This window comes from Falco punctatus (genome assembly GCF_963210335.1).
Source record: "Falco punctatus genome assembly, chromosome: 7".
In the NCBI taxonomy this organism is placed as follows: Eukaryota; Metazoa; Chordata; class Aves; order Falconiformes; family Falconidae; genus Falco; species Falco punctatus.
Window position 1 is genome coordinate 6717959 of NC_137587.1, and position 19895 is coordinate 6737853.

The 19895-nt window shown below is 39.2% G+C and overlaps 1 protein-coding gene across 32 annotated transcripts in view; it reads right to left on the minus strand.

The window, feature by feature from the left end:
- Positions 1–1146: 1146 nt before the first annotated feature.
- NRXN3 (neurexin 3) overlaps positions 1147–19895 on the minus strand; it is a 1019675-nt gene continuing 1000926 nt past the window's right edge. For 20 of the 32 annotated variants that reach the window (XM_080395263.1, XM_080395242.1, XM_080395241.1 and 17 more), the window contains one exon: positions 1147–2275. In XM_080395263.1, the coding sequence (XP_080251389.1) occupies positions 1350–2275 (926 nt within the window). In that variant the 3' untranslated portion in view covers positions 1147–1349. Of the gene's footprint in view, positions 9291–19895 lie in introns of all 32 variants that reach the window. The other 12 variants (XM_080395252.1, XM_080395251.1, XM_080395257.1 and 9 more) reach the window with 4 other exon arrangements.

Consider the following 19895-nt stretch of genomic DNA (forward strand, 5'->3'; position numbering starts at 1 on the left):
AGGGAGAATAGGGCAAATGGAAAGACAGAGATGATCTGAAATGTCAAGCTACAAAATTAAAATATTACATATGAAAAACAGTTTTATGTCAAAAAAACTATGTATTTTGCATTCTTTTACAGGTGTTTAGCTTTTCTGACATTTATGGGTCTTGTCACAAGTTGAACTCCAGTGGTGTCTTTCTGATCTCTTTACTAAACTGATTTATTATTATTTTCCGCATGCATTGCAATCAGTCACAGAACCAGAACCCAGAGGAAGGCTCCTTTATTTTTGCATGGTATATTCAGCTCAGAATGGTTAACCATTTTTTAAGCTTTTTTTCATCTTCAAATCCCTTTAATCATAGTTTGGCTGTGCTAATGCACGCTAAGTGATATTCTCAAATAAAGCCAATGACTGATCAGAACAGACCCTAACCCATCTATTCTTCAGTTCAATTGCAAATACTGGAGCCAGATCCAAGGGAACCAGCTTTCCATGATAATTTTTTTCAGCACCACCCATCGGACACTTTCACTGCGTTGTTAAGCAAACAACTTACTGCAAGACGACGGATTCTAGAGACAACACAACCAGGTATGCAGAGTAAACACCATGGGTAGCTTTTGAGTTCATATATGGCAATAGTCTTTCTTTATTTATTATGGATTTTTTTTTTCTCCGAGATTTCTTCTCAACTCATGTCCTGGTTCACCCCCCACACCATTCCTCTCCACCCTTCCCTCCCACACCCAAAAGTAACCAAAAAAACCCAAACAAAAAACAACCCAAGAAACCAAACCAAACCAAACCAAAAATCCAACAATCTCCAAAATCATTTATTCCCCTCCTCCAATCTCGAAAAATTATATGTATGCTGGACACGGCCAGATCAGTTTGTTTGATATTTTTTTTTGTTGTTTAATAATATTTGCATTTTTTTCTTTTTCCTTCCTTTTTTTTTCTTTAAATAAGTAAACTGAAAAATTATCGATACAGTCAGGGATCACGGACATTGTTAAAGACTCACTTGGAGATATGAAACAAGTAAGCCATGAAGTCTTCTACCTTTGCAGAAAGTTCAGCGGAGGAGGAGATTTGGAGACGTCCGAGTTCACTAACAGGGCAGAGCTGTGCGCGCCATCTCCAGAACGCTAAGTGTGCTTTATAATACATTAGGGCAGAGTTTGCTGACTCCAAGCGATGACTGAGACATTAACAGTCACTGCTGATTTTTTTTTTCCCAATACTTTTTTTTTTTCCCACAAATGATATCTCCCAATCATCTCGTTTGCTGCAATGGTTCTGATATTTCAGTTAAATCTCATTAAGTATTTATATATTTATATATAAATAAGTATTCTTTTTTACACATAATACTCTTTGTCCTTGTTTTTCTGTTTCTTGTGGCCGCTCTTTGAGCTCTGCTGCTTCTCCTTCACGAGCGTGCCGTTGCTCTGGGCTGAGTTGCTGATGTAGTTCCGCGTCTCGTCCACCTGATAGGACCCCTCGTCCCTGTTCCTGTACTTGTACATGGCGTACAGGAGGATGAGGATGCAGAGGGCAGCAGCAGCCACAATGCCGACGACCATCCCCGTTGTGCTGCTCGACTCGCGGACCACCTCTGAGGCCCCCGGAACCCGTCTGATTCCCGGCTCCGTGGGGTTTGCTGTGGGCACATTACGGAACATGGGGGAAGTGATTAGCGGGCTCTTCAGCTTTGTGCTGTCTAGCTCATAGGCAGTGGGCAACGGAAGCAAGACTATGTCAGGCTGGGGTTTGAGCTCACGGTTATTCATTTTGCCGGCTGGCAATTTGGGCACCATCCCAGTCGAGGACGAAGCTGTGGAGCGGATCAGCTCAGGGGACAAAGACGTGGTAGTAGTCCTACCAGTTTCGGAGACTTTGTTAGGTCTAAAGTCCTTGGATTCCCACTTGGGTGCGTGTGCTTTGTAGCCACCTTCGAAGATTGAAGTGGAAAGACTCTTATCTGTTACCAAGGAGAAGGTGGTGTAAAAATCTTCATCATCAGTAGGGGGTAGGTTAGAGTCAAAGGTTTCCCCTGAGCCATACCCAGATATCACCAAGCCATCATCATCACAACCATCGCTGCCTTGGTCCGACAAGCAAGGTAACCCCGCCTCAGAGGTCATGGACAGGGAATCTTTGGTGGTCTCAATAATGGTGAGGAGGGGGCGAAAGGTAGGGGGGAGTGTAATGAAAGGTGCACGAGTAGCAATAGGAGGGATATCTAAAGGGTCTTCTACAAGTAGAGGGATAACTAATTCACCTCCTGGGATGGAAAAGAGAAAAAAAAAAAAAAAGAAGATTAGTACATTTTAATGACACAATGCACCATTTTCAATTCGCTTAACTCAAGGGCAAGAGAGGATTTGGGCATTACGAAGAAGTGTGAGGGATCAGGTTTTTTGCCCTAACTACACTACCACCGTACTTTCCTGGGGGTGCCTTTCATTCTTCCCTCCCACCCTGATCTGACATTGGTAAACTGCACGTTCCATTTCCTCCCTCTTTTAGCCTGTGCTAGGTACGTACAGTGCAATGCTCAGAACTTTTTGGGACCCACAGTTTTTGATTTTTTGAGATACTCTCAAGTGACTCTGTGGACGTCAATTTTTGGTAGTGATCTTTCTTAAGCATTTGCTTACAAGACTGTTTAAATGAATTATTTCAGACTTCCATAGAGCAATGCTCTCCTAGATGGATTTTACCACTCATCTTGCCAGTTTTTCCTCTTCCGATTCTTTCCATTTAAAATAACATTGATACTTCTTCTCTGCCGTTCAAGTCTGCTCACCTTCCGCAGCAGTTTATAAGGCCATTCCCTACGGCCTTTCCCCTTCATCCGCTTCTTCTTGATTGTTGCCTGGTTTTTAAATTGTGGAAAGTTTATGAAAGTGAGGGATGGAGTAAGAACCAAGTACTTACTGGGGTCCATGAAGGTACAGAGCTCTACTCAACACTTGTCCATCTCTTTTTACTTTCTTTACCATTCTGTTGGACACCAGGGTTGCCCCTTTCCTTGCATCTTTTGGGCCTGCTAATGCCATACTGTCTTCATCTTCATTTCTTCTTGATATTCTTTTACTATAATTTGATTAAAAACGTAAGATAGACTTTATTGTGATTGATGATATAACTGAATAAGGACTCTGATGACTCAAATTAGCACTTGAGCCCAGGACTGTACTGTAGAAGTTGTCTTCACACCTATTGTTACTTCTTGATACACAGACAGCTGTGATCAGTGCTGTGTTTTCCTAACATGATGGCTACCTACAGAAGACCAAAAACGAGGCAGACTTAAGGTCTACGAAGCTATAGCTATAACATTTGTACCTTACCAGAGTGTAAACTGCAACTGAAACAGGAAAATCAGTGCATCATTTCTAAGATTTGGCTTCTGAGCAGCAATATTGCTACTTTTAGGGCAGTAGTCCTGTTTTGTCTATATGTTGTAATGTGACTGTACTTCGGAGCCTATGGGTAATTAACACTCCACTGTTTTATTCTGATGTGGAGGCATAATTAATTTATCTAGTTCAGATTGCATAGTCTAATGCTGACAGGTTGCTGACACATTTTTAGGGTAAGCCATATTGCTTTTAAAGTTTGTGTATAGATTCTCCTTTGAGTAATTTTTCTTTGCCTAGCCACTTAAGTTAGCTGCTTTAAATATGAATTGAAGAGTTCATCTGAGGAGTGCAACCCAGTTAAGAAGTATTTCTAATGCATGGGAAAATTTGGTTTATACTCACCATTGCTTAAGGAAAGCTGTATGAAAGGAATTTTAGTTTCTAAATAAATAATTCTGGCTTTTATTTATGTGTTAATAACTGCTGATGAACAATTTGGCATTATTAGAATGCTGAACGGCATCCGGGTAAAAATTCTGCTCTCTCTTGTCTACGCCGTACTACATGCACTTGGTTCCCATTGAATACTGTCAGTAATGGCCTTGGGGGTTCTCTAAAGAGTACAGTTTAAAATCATAATCCCTTCTAAATATATTTGGAGAGCAATATATTTGAACAAATTACATACTGAAGATAGCAATATACTGAAAATGTTATGTAACAGTTTGATTAAATCTGGATAGCTGAACTAACGGTATGGCCTCTTCTTATCCTTAATGAGAAACTAAGTGGTGACACAGTTTAATCAATTGAAACAGCCAGATTTTTCTCAGAGGTACCAAGGTGGAAATGAGGACAAACTAAGAAATATGGTACTTCGGATACTTTCATGCAAAGTTAATTTTAAGCTAAGATACAAAGGAGCAATTTGAATATGTTGTTTAGTTTTCTGAGCTTCCTCAGTATGTTCATACCACTTTTGTTACTGGAGAGAGGATGAAGAAATAAGCATCATATGTGTAAAATAATGCCAATCTCTTCAAACTACATATCCTCAAAAAAATTATGTAAAATGCTGAAAGTGCAGTCTGCCAAACGGCTACGTAGTATTTTGTGCTCGTGCATCTGAGCTGTTTTCTGTGCAATGTAGAAACTAGGGCATGTAATATGATTTATATATGTCCAGAAGCCCTATCCATGGTTAGAGTAGGGCATCTATAATTTATGCAAACAGGTGGTCTCAGGATAAACTCGGAGTATGCCCCAGAGGTAAAGATCATCTGTGAGCCTGGTAAAAAATGAATAAAAATACAGCATTTAAGTCTGCATTACACCAGCTTGTATGACTGGGGAAGTTAAGTTCCAGAAAGTCAGAGATAGGTAGTGTCTCCTTAAATGATTTTTTAATATCAGTGTTTTGCTGTTAAAAAGTAGTATTCTTCTGTAATTTTCATTCACCATCTGTGACACCCAACTGGAAAAAAATCAGTTTGGCAGCTTTTAATTTCTCATATAGAGCACTAAAGTGCCTTTGTTCTTAAAATCTATTATACTGGCACACAGAATAAGCATGCAGTTGATCTGCGACCCACAGGGACAATATTTTGGGCAGTTTTCTTCCAAAGACAAATTCTTTTGGTCCTATTAATGATTCATTTTCTTGAAGGAATCAGAAACATCTTATTAATATGAAGATCTTGTGCCCCAGTAACCCTTGCCTTTACAAACTAGGTCATAGTTCTACAGTTTTTGTTGCCGTTGAGGACTTGAGTGAATGATCAAGACTACCGCAACTATACAAATGATCATGGTCTTCCTGAACCGTTAAGAAAAGTTGTTAGAGTTGCTATGGGAGGTGGGGTTTCACATAAGTGATGGAGTGCAGATCGGAGCTTTTTGATTCCAGCAGGTCAGTTGAACGGAAGACAATAGGCTAGAATCAGGGATGAGTTTTACAAAGTTTTAATCTCACAATGTATGTGCGAAGAGAAATAACTTCCATACCAGGAAGACTGGATTAACTTTGATTTCCCATACAATTATTTAATCTCATCTCTAGTTTTGTTCCAAATTGTCCAATGATCCATACTATGTTTAGCTGTATACTAAAGAAATAAAGACACTGTTACAGGTCCTTCATTAGGAATCACTTCTCCATCAAGGAATTAATTTGTTACATTTACTTAAGACATGCTTTTGGGGAGTATCAGGGAGATAGCTGTAAGGGTGGTAATGATGCCTGGATTTTTTTTTTTTTCTTTCTGTCTGTAGTGGAAGAAACTGTGAAACTGGTGAGAAATATTGTGTTTGTGAATGATATGGGCTGTTTCCTGATAGTTACAGGTTTCTTTCCCCCTTTTTAATGTTGGGTGCTAAGCACCAGCTAACAGTGTTCACTGGTACACTGCAAATTCAGGATTACTACAGCAATCTAAAGATTTCACAAGGAGTTTCCAGATTTATTATTCACCTACTCTGTGCTTTCTCTCCTAAGGAAGGAATGGATATTTCCCAAACAGAATCATGGTTTTTAAAAAGCTTCTGTTGACAGCACGATGCCAAAGGAAAAAAAAAAAAACAAACAACAAAACACAAAAGGGAAACAGATAAAATACTTGAGTGATATAGGTGCAAAATTAGTTTGCCCATCAACAGCAGAGTTGCAAAAAAGTTACTGAACAGCAAACTGGAAGCAGCACCGAGAGAACCAAGTTCTGTAGGGTGGGAAACATTGTACCCAGCAGCTCAGTGCTCTCCTTGGTTTTCTCATTTCACAAAGCAAACACAGTGTGCATATATTCCTTAAAAATTAGAGTTTAAATATAGCACATATACTATTTTCATGGAGTTGTGCTTTTCTTTAAACTACCAAGATCATTGGGGATATAAAAGGTCTAGTTTAGCCTTGGAGCTGCCCTGCTTTTTGCTTTATGAGCATATTTATAGATATATAATTGATACTTCTGGGGCTGATCTCCAGAGTTCTCTGCCACTGGAAAAGACAGTGTTAAAAATTTAATAGAAGCCTTATGAACTGTGAGGATGTTGTGGGTGAGTCATGAATGCAGAGGGCACCAAAAAAAAAAAAAAAAAAAAAAAAAAGAAAAAACCACCAACCAAAAAAAACCCAAGAAAAAAAACCCCAAACCTGAAAAACTGTAGCAGCCGCCGGCTTTCATCTTTAGAGCCACAACTACTTCACTGGAGTCTGAGGCATCACACTGATGCAGGACAAAAGTCACACAAAAATGAAGCCTGAAAGATTAATCTTCTCCTGACGATGATAAGGGACACACCCTTATCGTCTCTCTCTTTTGCAGGTGTGGCTGAAGAGCTTTTAAATGCCGTCCATGAAGGCTGCACAACTCATCTGTTCCTGCAGGCACTTGAAATTCTGCATCCCAAGTTTGTCACTTTCATTTTATTCTTATGCTGTTCCTCTGAAGTTTGACTCCACTCTCAGTACGAAATATTTGCCACAGAAAATAACTCCTTACCTTTTCCCCCTCTGTATCAACACAGTAATTCCTTATTAAATGACTGAGTTCATAAATTTCAGTCTAATGGTATTTTAGTTAATTCTCCTTTGAGTCCTCTGAGGATAAAAAGGGGAAATTATTCAGAACATAGTCCCCAATTCACAGCAAAGACGAAGCTAACATGAAACCTGGTAGATGAACATTCTTAGTATTTTCTACTCTCTGCAGTCTGATTTAATTGCAATTGACAGTCAGTAGCAGTGGGGAAAACATCATTTCCACAATGGAATACTGCAACTTTTCATCTCAAATATCTCCTGTTCCTTTCAGAGAACATATAGTCCTCAAAGTGATTAGCTAAAACTGTATTTCTGGTGGAGTTAGTTGAAAAGCTTTTCCTAAGTCCTCCAGGTGATATTAAAAGACATTATTTATTGCAGTGCCTCCTAATGCAGGGCTCACAAGCAACAGGAAGGTATAGCATTTGGGAGGTCATGAATCCCATATTAATGCTGGGCTGTGCTTCATTGCTGTAAATTCTTGGTCACCTTTGTGCAGTTCCAATCAAACAGATATTAATACCTTCCAGAAGGGACCCGACATCGTGTCCGCAGGCAGGATTCTAGAGCAAAAGTACGTACTTCGGTGCCCAGACACTGAGCTGCTCTGAACCCATTGGAACATGTCCTCTTCCATCTCCCACTGTTAGTTTAAACTTTTACAATTAATTGGTGACAGCTTCCTACTCAGCATAATGATTTGTTCTGTTTTCAGCATCAGTTGTTCAAGGGACCCGACAGCTGAACGTAAGATACCTACTGAGCACAGCATTACTATGCAGGAATGGTGAAAACATACGTGCTTGTAAGGGAGTACAGTTTCTTTCTTTCACTCACTGTTTTTTAAAGGAATTCATTCAAATACCTTTTGAAGCAAGGGAGTTGCAGAGGTTCAGGACGTGAGTTTCAGTAGGAAAGTGTCTGCCAAATGTACCAGTTCTGGATGGTATTAGCAAGCCTGATACTAGCCATAGTACAATGTCTGCGTTTGCCTGGTAAGAGTACACTTGAGAGTATCATTTCGACTGGATGTTGGGCAGATAATCAGCAATGGAGGAAACTGATAGAAGTCAAACACTTTCATAGGAATAAAGTAGGAATGATGTTGAGCTGCAGTAAGAAGACCCTGAGAGCTACCAAAAAGCTAAAGAAATCTCATTGGTTTTTTACTTGACATGAAGGCTACACCACCAGGCTACGTGCAATTTAAGTAGCATGACAGAAAGTAGCATTACTGGTGATTCACTTTGGGAAAGGTGAAAGAAAGCTCTAGAAAGGGACCGAGAAAGGATAGCAGCAAACTACCACAGGCTCCTTCACCCCCTCCTATGCACAATACAGTCCGGTAACCAACAATATACAAAAGGCACATAACATAAAGGCAAATACAAACTGATAAAAAAAAAAAATAAATATGAATATATACATTTTTCCTAAAACAAAACTAGAAAATAAAAATGCCACAGCAACAAGGTCAGAAAAAGGAAAAAACATAACAAGTCATTCACTTCATCAGCAAAAGAAAGATTAAAACCTACAAGAACTGAAAAAAAAATAATTATGAAAATCAAAAACATTATTTCCTTTAAAAACAACTCATCAAAAATACATAAAAATATTTAGAAAGCATACCACATTGATTTCATAACAGTCAACTTACATCAACAAATTGCCCGCATGTTTTTTGGCATGAAAGGAAAAATTTACAAAAGAAAGTTGTGTAAGAATGCTCTTGGACAAGTAGCATTGCCACATTCTTGTAACTTGCTTATTTTTCGTTGTTGTTTCTTAAAAACTTTTTTAGCAAAATGTTTATTATTTCTTTTTTAATATAATTGTTTTACAACAAAGGGCGATACAGGGAGGCAACAACACATACATCCACACCACATAACATGAAAAGAAAAAAATCTTGCACCTTAACAAATTTGAACTTGTTTTTTTTCTGCTGTTTTTTGGTTGTATTTTTTTATCTTATGTAAAGTTGTTAGCATATTACAGTTCAAAAATCCTGTACATTTTATAGAATTTACTTTTGCTTGTCTGCATATCTACATATATAATGTTTTTTGATAAGCAAAGTTTGTTGCTTTTTTGCCTTTTTGGTCAATTCAATATATATTTTTTTAAACATTTTCTTTTTTTCTATAATTTTTGTGTGTGTGTGTTTTAAGGAATGGATGACTGCACATGAAATCTTAACAATGCTAAAGAAAGGGGTGGTGGAGGGGAACTTATGGGAAGAAAAAATGCCTAGGGTGGATGGAGTGGGAGTGTAAGAATCTATGAGTGTACTACACAGGAGATGAAGATGATGGGAGTGAATGTGTAAGTCAGTTGCCATGTCCATGTAAGGGCGGTGCGGAGTGATCTAGCAGCATTAGAGCTTCTGGCTGTAAGGAAGGGATGGGCAATATACAAAAACAAATGAGCATATTCATGCCCATCAACAAAAAGAAAGAACAGAACTCTAACATTGACAATCTCACAAACCCTAAGCTGCAACTTCTTCAACATGCAAGTTACAAAAAATTAATAATTATATTATTAATATTTACATTTTCATTAAAGAATCTCAAATTATAAAAGCAGTTAAAACTTTTCCCTACTAAAAATAGCAGTAAAAATACATAAACTAATAATAGTAATAATAATAGCAATAATAATAATAATAATAATAATAATAATAGCCAGAGAGTAAAACAAAAAAACAAGGAAACTAGTTTTATGCATTGGAATTAGAACAACTTCATCTGTAGCTACCCACAGCCTCCTTCTTCTAAGAACCAGCTTTTCTGAAACCATGAAATTGACGTCAATATTCTCAATAATTTGAGACAATTATTTCTTGAGCACATCAAGTCACTGTTTTTAATGTAATGACTGTGTTGGCACACCCCTTCCCCATTCTCAAATTGGATCGCTTTCATATTCGGATTCTCCAGAGAATCTCAAAAATACAGCTGTAGGATTCTGCCAGTGAAGTAGTTCCTCATTTAAAGAGGGAAATAGAGGGAAAAACTGCAGAAAACAATTCATAACTCTTTTGTTTTGTTTGTTTGTTTGTTTTTTTCATTATTAGATTGGAACAAACCAAATCTAAGATAGAAATTCAACCATTGAAAAGAAATACATCAAAATGTAACTATGTAGAGATGTACTAAAAAAAAAAGCAATTAATTAAAAAGAGCATTTTTGTCCCAGGAAGAAGGGAGATAAGAACAATTGTGGGGTTTAAAATTTTTATTTTTAAAGAAAAAATTATTCCACACACTTTCAAAGATGAATGAACCAGATGCACACATTGAAAGGAACAGACAAAGCAGTCTAGGGACACTTTCATAATTTGGAATTTATTTTTTTTTGTTAAGAATTGGATTCTCTTTCCTTCCCTCCCCCTCCCATTTAAATTTGCTTTCAATTGTTGGCCAAAAAAACCCACCACCCTCCAATGTTGCTTTTTTTTTTAATAGATCTTTTTTTTTTAATCGCTTCTTTTCAAAATAAACATGGAGAGGAAAAAAAAGGACGTGCAGTCTGGATGTACGTCATAAATAGACATAGAAAAAGAGAAGAAATTGGCTGAGATCGACAAATGGGTTATATAATAGCTTAATTTTACTGTAGGATGTTAATAATAATGCATGCTTAAAGTAAGTTGCATTTAGGGAAAGTAGAAAAACAGAACAGCAAGCAAGGACTTGGGGGGTGGGCAGGAGGTTGGGGGAGGGGGAGGGGTGTACCATCCATGCCTCTCCAGAAAGGGCAAAACACATTCCAGAGGGTTCTCTGCATTTCTGTGGGAGGTTGGAAGGGGAAAAGGGTGAGGAGAAATCATAAGCTATGCTAGGATGCTCTTTTCACCCTATGACCTTGTATTTTGATCAAACACTCAAAATTCCAGACTCCAGCACTTATTCTGGCCTTAACTCTCCAGGGTATTCCCCAAATCAGTGGCATTTATTTTTCTGCCTAGTCAGACTGGGCTTATTCCCGTAAAGGCTGGGCTTATTCCTGTAAGTGCTGATCAGCTTGAGCAAATAGAGAATATTTATTTGAAGTGGTGAGCAGTTATTCGGGCGTGCTGCCCACGATTACAGCTGGGGGCTCACCGGCCAGCAGTATTTGGTACTAAGGCCATATGGTTTTGCATAGGCAAACCTGCTGCTGCTAGCATTAGCACTGAGAGTAGTTTCTCCTATGCTACAAAAAGTTTTAAAGTTCAAGAAGACATTTCTAATGGATGCTATCTAAGTCTTTTCTAAAATCCAAATATTCTATGTCCTAGTGGCGTCCTCAGCTTCCTCTGAATTCCCAGGGAAACACATACGATGTCCGTATTTTTCTCATATAAAGACCATCATCCTGCCATCAGAGTCCTTCTACAAAGGAGCTCAGGACCCCAGCAAAACAACCTGGTCTGTCTGATGTTTTAGGAGAGGGCAAACGTTTTATATAAAGCCTTGGACCATGTCCACGATGCATCTCTCCAGGAGATGGGAAAAGCAGGCTGTAAGCACTGCATGTACCTTAGCTTTCTGTCAGGAGTGTCAGCAAGATCATTTCATAACCCGTCATAATGGTCATCTTACCACTGACCAGTGGAAGTAGGTGGCTACCTTGAGCTCCAGTTTCTGGGAGGAATGGGGCTATTTGCCCTGTAGATGTGGCCAGGGCTATTTTTGTACAAATACGGTAACAAACAGGTAGGATGTTTTGCTGCTTGTTAACATGAGGAACAATAGCACCTTAAAGCCACTGACAGATCAGGATTAGTTTTGGGGAATGTTAAATAAGCATAAACCCCCACAAAAATTAAATAGCCTAGATGCCTAGATTGGTTTTAGATGCATTACTGGAAAGCATACAGTTCTGAGAGGAGTTCTACAAGAAGACTTTCAGCTCCTGCTGCAGAAGTGATGAGGCTGCGCTGACTATCAAAGCACGGTGCATCTGGAGCTGGAATGTACCATGCCTTTGCTGGAAGACTGCGCTGGACCTGTCGTCTCCTACATCCCTTTGAATAACATATTGGGAAGGGAAAAGGTCCAACCAAAGAGGAAACCTGGTCAGGGTGATCCCAGGGACAGAACATGCAGGTTACAGGAAGCAAAACATTGGTTGACATAGGAAATTTGGGGAATTCATTTGTGGATCAGAAAAAATCGGTTAGGAATAGAAAAAAAAAAAAAAAAAAAGACAGAATTGAGGCCTTTGCAGACCTCAGTGGAGATTTTTATTTGGTAAGGTTTCAAGGCTAGTGTCCCTGGACACCACTCCCTACCAGGATTCGGAGCTTCTGGTTTAATTCTACTTCGGGAGTTTCACAAAGAGGCATTTAAGCTTTGAATTTTAATCAGCATTTGTCATGACTTGCCGCTGGATTTTCAGAGGAGCGAAATACCCCCTTCAGCACATTCGAACTGAGTGCCTTCTCTTTGATGCAAAACCAACTGTAAGGCATGGGTCTGGTTGCCAACTGTGCAGGCTGTGTCAGGCGACTCCAGCAAATGCTTCTGCCCTGTTTGACAATAAATGCCTAACCCATTGCATGGGGGCCTGGGGAAGCCTTTTACTGCCTGAAAGATCAAAAGAGCTAAAGAACCACAAGTGGAGCCAGAGACACTTAAAGAGATGACAAGATTTTGTAAAGGACATCTTGATGTTAGACTTACAAGAGGATTTGAACGGTGCAAACCAATTTTTTCTTTACTCAGTCAATATGGAGGTGCTTGAACAGTTCTTTGGAAAATCTGGGTCCAGCAATTTCTGTTGAGGCTAGGAAAATCTTCTCCAATCTTTTTTAAAAAAACTAGCTGTTAATAGTCAAAACTAGATGTTCTAATTTGAAAATTGGATCCTAAATGTTTCTGCATGGAGCTACACAATATTTTATTACTTAACATTTAGCAAATTATTCCTCAGAAAAACAAAGATTAAAAAGTATAACCATTGCATCCTTCTTTTATTTTCAAAAACTTAAAGTAGATGGAAGGCCTGGGAACAGAGGCATCTGTACTATCCAGGCTTACAAGCTTCTTGTTTGAAGGACTGAGCCAAGATAGCCAACTTTTTCAAGTGAAAAAAATCCACATTTTTTACAAAAAGCCCCTTGTTCAGCAGCTTTAATTATTAAGTTTGATTTTCTCATTTTTTTGTTTTCAAGTTGCATTTTAAAATGCTGCTGGCAAAGATAATGCCTATTTCTCTGTATGTTAAAGAGCGACATGGTAGATAGTAAATTAGGATCTAGGGCTGCATTACTCGCTCCAGATTCTTGCTGACCTCTGGAATCTCCGTGTCTCCTACCCTCTGGTCCTCGGGCTCCAGCAAGCTGACAGTTATTTCTCCCCTAACACACTGAACCCCATGTTAACTGAGTTCTGTGCACTGCAACACAACTCTATCAATGTATCTCATTATCTCATTATGTGTCTCATTATTAACCAGATGCAGCTGCTTCTTCTGATCTAGCTGGCCAGCTATACTGTTGATGTACTTCAAATGCCCAGGATTCCCTGCTGGCTTAATCATGCATCCCTCCTTATTCGGCTTATTTTTCTTTCTGTACTTTTATATGCCATGATTGCAAAACAAGGACAAGGCCAGGAAATTATTTTTTAAATTTTTTGTACTTTGACCTAATTAGAAGGGGACCCAAGACTTTCAGGACTAAAAGGGAGCATGCATTTCACCCCAGTGTAATCTGGGCTCCCCAGCTGCTGTTACCTTCATAAGTTTACTTGATATAACAGGCAGCACCCTTTTGGGGTCATGTAAAGCCATATGTGTTGGGCAAGGATACTAATGACACACACTTCTAAGCAGCTGATACTATCAAAATATCAGTGAAAAGAAACAAACAGAGTATTTTCAGTGAACTGAAAAGTGCTCATTTTTTCTGTAAAAAGTTTACCTACACTATAGAGAAAAAGGTAGTGTTAGCTATGCATCTGCTTTTAGCATCAAGATGTGTCGGCAGCATTTTCTCCTCTGGCTAGAATATTTTGGTAGCAGAAGTATACATTAATATGCATAAGGGTGACAAAAAAAGCCATGCAAAAATCTGCACTTCAGGCATATGTCTGTACACCAAGGAAGAGAAGAATCTTCCCCACTTCCAGTGATTTCACTGTGAAATAAATACATAGACAAACACGGACTAAGAGACGTGGTTCTCTCCCTCCCCCTAAAACTGGTTAAATATGCTCTACAGCTGTTTAAAGGTTAGTGAATTTATCACTTCCTAATATAAATACTAGAAAGGCTAGATCCAGCAGGAAACCCTCCTAAGAGCTACAGAACCAGCATGGGTTTTCTGATTGCCCACAACTCAGTCATTAGCAGCTATACGAGGAAACCACGAGAAAGTGAGCAGAAGCGGGGAGAGTGCTCTACAGGACAATGTCCCAAAAGAGAAGGCAAGTAAAGGATTCTGGTAGGAATCTGGGAAATGTGGTATTTCTAGATGGTCGTTCCTGCTTGTAGTAGCTCCCAGAACAACCTGTTCATTCTTGCATGCTCTTAACCTTTCTCAGAGCAGTATTTTTCAGACTTCCAGCCAAATGAATGCTTAGCAGTCCACAAATAACAAATAGCTCATAGATTAACAGGAGGCAAATACTAATTTTCAAGGCAAACCCATCATCTCTACCCCCAACTCAGAACAAAAATCTGTTCCTGTGATTCTCACCGGCTACCCGCACTAATTTAAACCATGAAAGAACAGTATTTGGTTAGCTGGTCCACTACAAAACACAGAGAGATAGGAATAGCCTATGAAGATAAATTAGTTATATCATCTCCCTTGCACCAGCTGTTTCTACTGGCATAAAGCTCTTTCATTCTAAGCCTACAGGCACATCTGAAGCTCAGAAATAAAAAAGCTAATCTATAGTAAGAATATCTACATGAGCACCACTGACAAAGTCCCACATGCCATCCTGTTTGTGTGTAAGAATTAATTAACGGGGCTTCTTTACAGCAATAAGCTAGACAACTATCAAATAGAAAAGCATATTTACAGTTATCATCAGAGCTAAGGACATCACAGGGCTAAACCACCATGGCTCTCTGAAGTAAAGAATTTTTCAGGTGTTGGCCGTAAGCTTATTACCTTTCCAGATTCCTCCAAACCAAAGAGTATTTTGATGCTGCCAGTGCTTAGCAGCCCATCCAATATCACCGGCCTGAAAGCATTCTTCCCCTGCATCCCTACTCAACCGCCTTTCTCCTGGGAGAAGGATCTGATATGTTTTTTTGAAAGACTGAAAACTGACATTTGTAGTCAGGCCAACTAAGGCTTTTTTATGTAAAGCTAAACTTATTTAATCCCAAATGTCAGTCACATGGGAAGAAGTCTTTCTGAATCCTGCAGGATTTTGCAACTACAAACCAGATCCTCATACTGACAAACTCAGTAGCAGAACTCCATCCAGTAATTTGAGTGGCAGCAGGAATAGTTTACTGTCTTTGGTGTAAACCCATGCAGCAATTTCCTGCGTATTTATGGTATATTAAATTGTACGTAAGTTTCCATTTATCTACAAACATAGAGCAGGAAGGGTATCTTAGTGTCCCCTCCTTTCTTCAATGCCTACAGCTATGAAGTAGCCAGGTAAAAAAAAAAAAAAAGTGCCATCAGTTTGTCCAAATGACAGTGAATATTCCATGACTACCAAATTCCTTCTTGGTAGTTGTATCCCAAGAAGTCTTATACTGTCATACCTTTTAATATCACCTTCTTAGAAGGCACCCAGCAAACATACCAAGACAGCTCTGAAATAAGCTAAGGGATCACCAGGCACATTCATATACATCACAGAAGTGTATGAAATTTCTGTCTTACATAACTTGCCGGGGATAATTACATGAGAACATTGAAGAATTTAGGAAGTTCTTGGATTCAGGACTGATTTGAATGTCCAAATCCTAAAAGACACCTGAAATATGCATCTATGTAAGGAGGCTACGCCATATTGAGATAGTTGGAAATGGTGCCTACTTTGCTGGTATACAAATACTCTCTTAGGTACAGCTAAATCATAACCACAAGAAGATCTGGATACTTCACAAATGCTGTTTTGTTCTTAACCTTACTGTTGACTGCACATTATCCTCTGTGAGAGTTGTACACCCAAGTTAACTTATGCATAAGTTATTCCTATGATCTCCTTTATTCATACGTAATTTCTGATGTATCTATTTTCATACTGGATTTTTTGAGAAATCAGTTCTGGTGAACTTCAGAAGTTTTCTGATGTATCTATTTTCATACTGGATTTTTTGAGAAATCAGTTCTGGTGAACTTCAGAAGTAGACAGGACCCATTTCAGTGCAATATTTTTAATCCCTTGGATGCTAGGCTACACTTGCCATTTCTGTTGAAAGATTCTACAGAGTAACTTAATTCATCCCTCATCTAGCATAAGCACATTACATTCTCAGAGTCTGCAGCTAGTCCAGCTATGAGTGACTGGGTGGATGGAGCTTCCTCCCCTGCTTTGAGAGAGGAGGATCCAAAGCATAGTAGATTCAAACCAAACGCTTTCTCTTGCAAAGAACGTAAACTTCTCTTCTGATAGCAAAGTAGTGATCCTAGTTCTGCCCTCAGTAACCCTTCTTCTTTTACTGTTTCTTGCTGCTCTTACAGACAGAAATAAGTGCTGGGAAGAACCTGCACTCACAGCTTGTATCCAGGGATAGCTGCAGTGCTTGTATCTTGGAGCTGTAAACAAAACAAAGCAAAGCGAAAGCATACAAAGAAAAATGTTGCCCACTTCTTAGATGGCCAAATAATCCAGGATCATCCCAGGCACTACTTATCTCTCTGGAAGACATTCAAGATCTAAAGCACTTAACTTTTTAAGTCTCTCTGGTGAAGCAGCTGCAGCTTATTCTTGAGGATACATGGGAAACAGTCCTACTACAAACCTTTAACAAGGACCTTTAACAGCATACACACTGCACTAAGTAATTTTTTTTTTGACAAGCTGTAGAAGAAAACAGGGGTGTTAATGGATGTTTGGCTATACAGACGTGGTGATGAACTCCAACTAGAAACAATACACAATTTCCTTTGAAATTACATCAAGCTAAATATTGCAATAACTGAGAAGAAACAATAAACTATGCCCATAAACACTACTGAAAACAGCACAATAACTATCTGTGTGTTCTCTTCTATTGAGTATGAGTACTTTTACATCTACTTCTAGCATATTTGAGGTGTAAGAACTAAGAACTGAAGTGACCTATTCAAACTAACGTAGAAAACCTGCAATAAATCATGGAATTTTAGCACATCTTCCAGATGATGCCTTATTCAGTGGTACAGCCCTGCCCATAATATTACTCTTCTTTGGGCTTTGGATGTCAAAGTATGCTCTGCTGTAGATTAAATTGGAATAATTCATTGTCATATCAAAAGTGAAAAAAAGGGAAGCACCCCCAAAATGTTGTTCCCATAGTGGAAGTTAAATCTCAACAGTGCAAAATTGTACCGGGGAATTAACTAGCCTGAACAAAACCTGAAGAATGCAGAGGAAAATACCTCAGTGCCAGCTGTGGCACTTCAAATGAATTAGACAGGACTTAACAGAAATTTTTGATCTGTAATTTTCCTCATGCTACAAGAAGTCTTTGGGACTTCAGAATTGAGGACAAGCCCTGCAGTCTCCTCAGCCAAGAACAAGTCAAAATATTCCTCAGGATTAATACAAGGATTGCCTCACAGCCACACTGAAAAGGCTGGGCCAGGTTCCCCATCAGCAAAATGAGTTGACGTTGGGTACACCAAGGCTTTAATACCCGGTTACCCAGAGGGAGAAATGTTACATAAGGGCCTGTTACTGATGAGAAGATCAGCACCAAGTAGGCTGCTGATAGATTCTACCAAATTGCCACTGGGAAGTGGTAGAAAATCCTCGGTAGAAATCCTGATATTGAGCAGTCACAAATAAATGCAGCCCCAGCTCTTCCTCTGAAAAGTCAGAAAGGGAACGCCAGCCTTTCGAGCAGTAAGGTTGGTGCTGTTCTCTCACATCAGTTCAGAGGATGCAAGATGCTCTTTCCTTTTGATTATACTAATGTTTAAACGCACCAGAATCCCCTTGAGAACTCAAGCAGAGGTGTTTGGAGACAGAATGGCAATGACTATTAATCCATGCTTTGACGTCAATTCTCCTACTAGGCAGCACTTGTAACTGCATCAGAAATACCATAGAGCCAACTAACGTATGAACTCACTAGCTCTGAAGCACTGCAGGGGGGTCCTTTGTACAGAGCTTTCAACATGTGAGCTGGTTCTGTCTGTCATTTGGAAAAGACAAGAGGGGATAGTGCTGTGATTCAGGCATTTTGGATGGATTTTTGGCAGAACTTCTTGTTTGCTTGTTTTTATGGGCAAGTTTAATGCTAGCCAGGAAGTGCAGAAGCATAAAGAGAGGGGGCCGTTTTTGCAGATTTCCTTTTGAAAGTTCAGGATTACAGTGGTGAAAGGCTGCTGCAGGCAAGTTTGAATCCTCTTTTTCAACATAGTGAATGACTGGAATAAACTCTACTGTGATTCAGAAGCCAAAGCTGTAAGCTGTTTATCAGAGGTTGCATTATAGCGAGAAAGTGGCTGGGAAGGGTATTTGCTCTGTTTTCATAACAGATTAGATTAGAAGAGAAACAGACCTCATTCCAAAAGCTAACCTACTTTAATATCAATGATATTAATATCTGGGGCCCCTAACATAAGAAGGACATGGACCTGTTGGAGTGAGTCCAGAGGAAGGCCGTGAAGATGCTCAGGGGGCTGGAGCACCTCTCCTGTGGAGACAGACTGAGAGAGTTGGGGTTGTTCAGCCTGGAGAAGAGAAGGCGCTAGGAGACCTTTAGAGCAGCTTCCAGTACCTAAAGGGGGCTATAAGAAAGCTGGAGAGGGGCTTCTTACAAGGGCATGAAGTGACAGGACAAGGGGGAATGGTTTCAATTTGAAAGAGGGCAGATTTAGATTAGATATTAGGAAGAGATGCTTTACGGTGAGGGTGGTGAGATACTGGCACAGGTTTCCCAGAGAAGCTGTGGGTGCCCCATCCCTGGAAGCATCCAACACCAGGTTGTACAGGGCTCGGAGCAACCTGGTCTAGTGGAAGATGCCCCTGCCCATGGCAGGGGGTTGGAACTAGATGGTCTTTAAAGCCCCTTCCAACCCAAACTATTCTATAACGATGATAACTTGAGTGTATTTCAGAAGCACAGGAAGAGATAGTATGTCCATGAATAAAAATGAGAAGCTGGACATCAAAATTCTTTAGGTCCATTCAAAACCTAAGTACTTTTTGAACAAAAAGTCTGCTACTGATTAATTCAGCCTACCTCACTGGTAAGCTAGATAGCCTTGGCATCCTTTTTACCTTATCTTCACACCTTGATAAGATAATGTATATCCCACCATAAGAAATGCTTATTTGTTTCCTTTGTTAGAGGAGTTGGAGAGCTAACTTTGAAAATGTGGTGGCGTTTTTTTTTTTTTTTTTTTTTTTTTTTGAAACAAACCCAACACTTAATATTCATAGAGACCAGGGCAGGTCAGATTGCTGTGGAATCACTATTTAAAGGGATATATAGTCATTCACTTGAATATGTTTTCCATATGACTACTTGTTGTATTACATGAAATATTTACATTTAAATTTTAGGGTCAGTGTTAGAAAATCAACTAAAAGATGACTTTGCATAGCTATTAACAATCATGTCTGAGCTTCATGGTTTAGTAATTCACAGGAGCATACCAATCATGAATACCTGTGAAATGAAAGTTAACTGCAGATCAAGTCTAATAGGATGGAAAGTTAATTAAAAGAAGCTAAAAAAACGCTTATCATATTATGCTTTCCTCTGCTATGAAGTAAGACGTTATATGGTTAGATTTTAATAGGAAAGTCTATTACTTTCTCGTAGACTCTAATTTCCTTTATCTGTATGAGCCACAAAATTTTCTCATGCAGTTT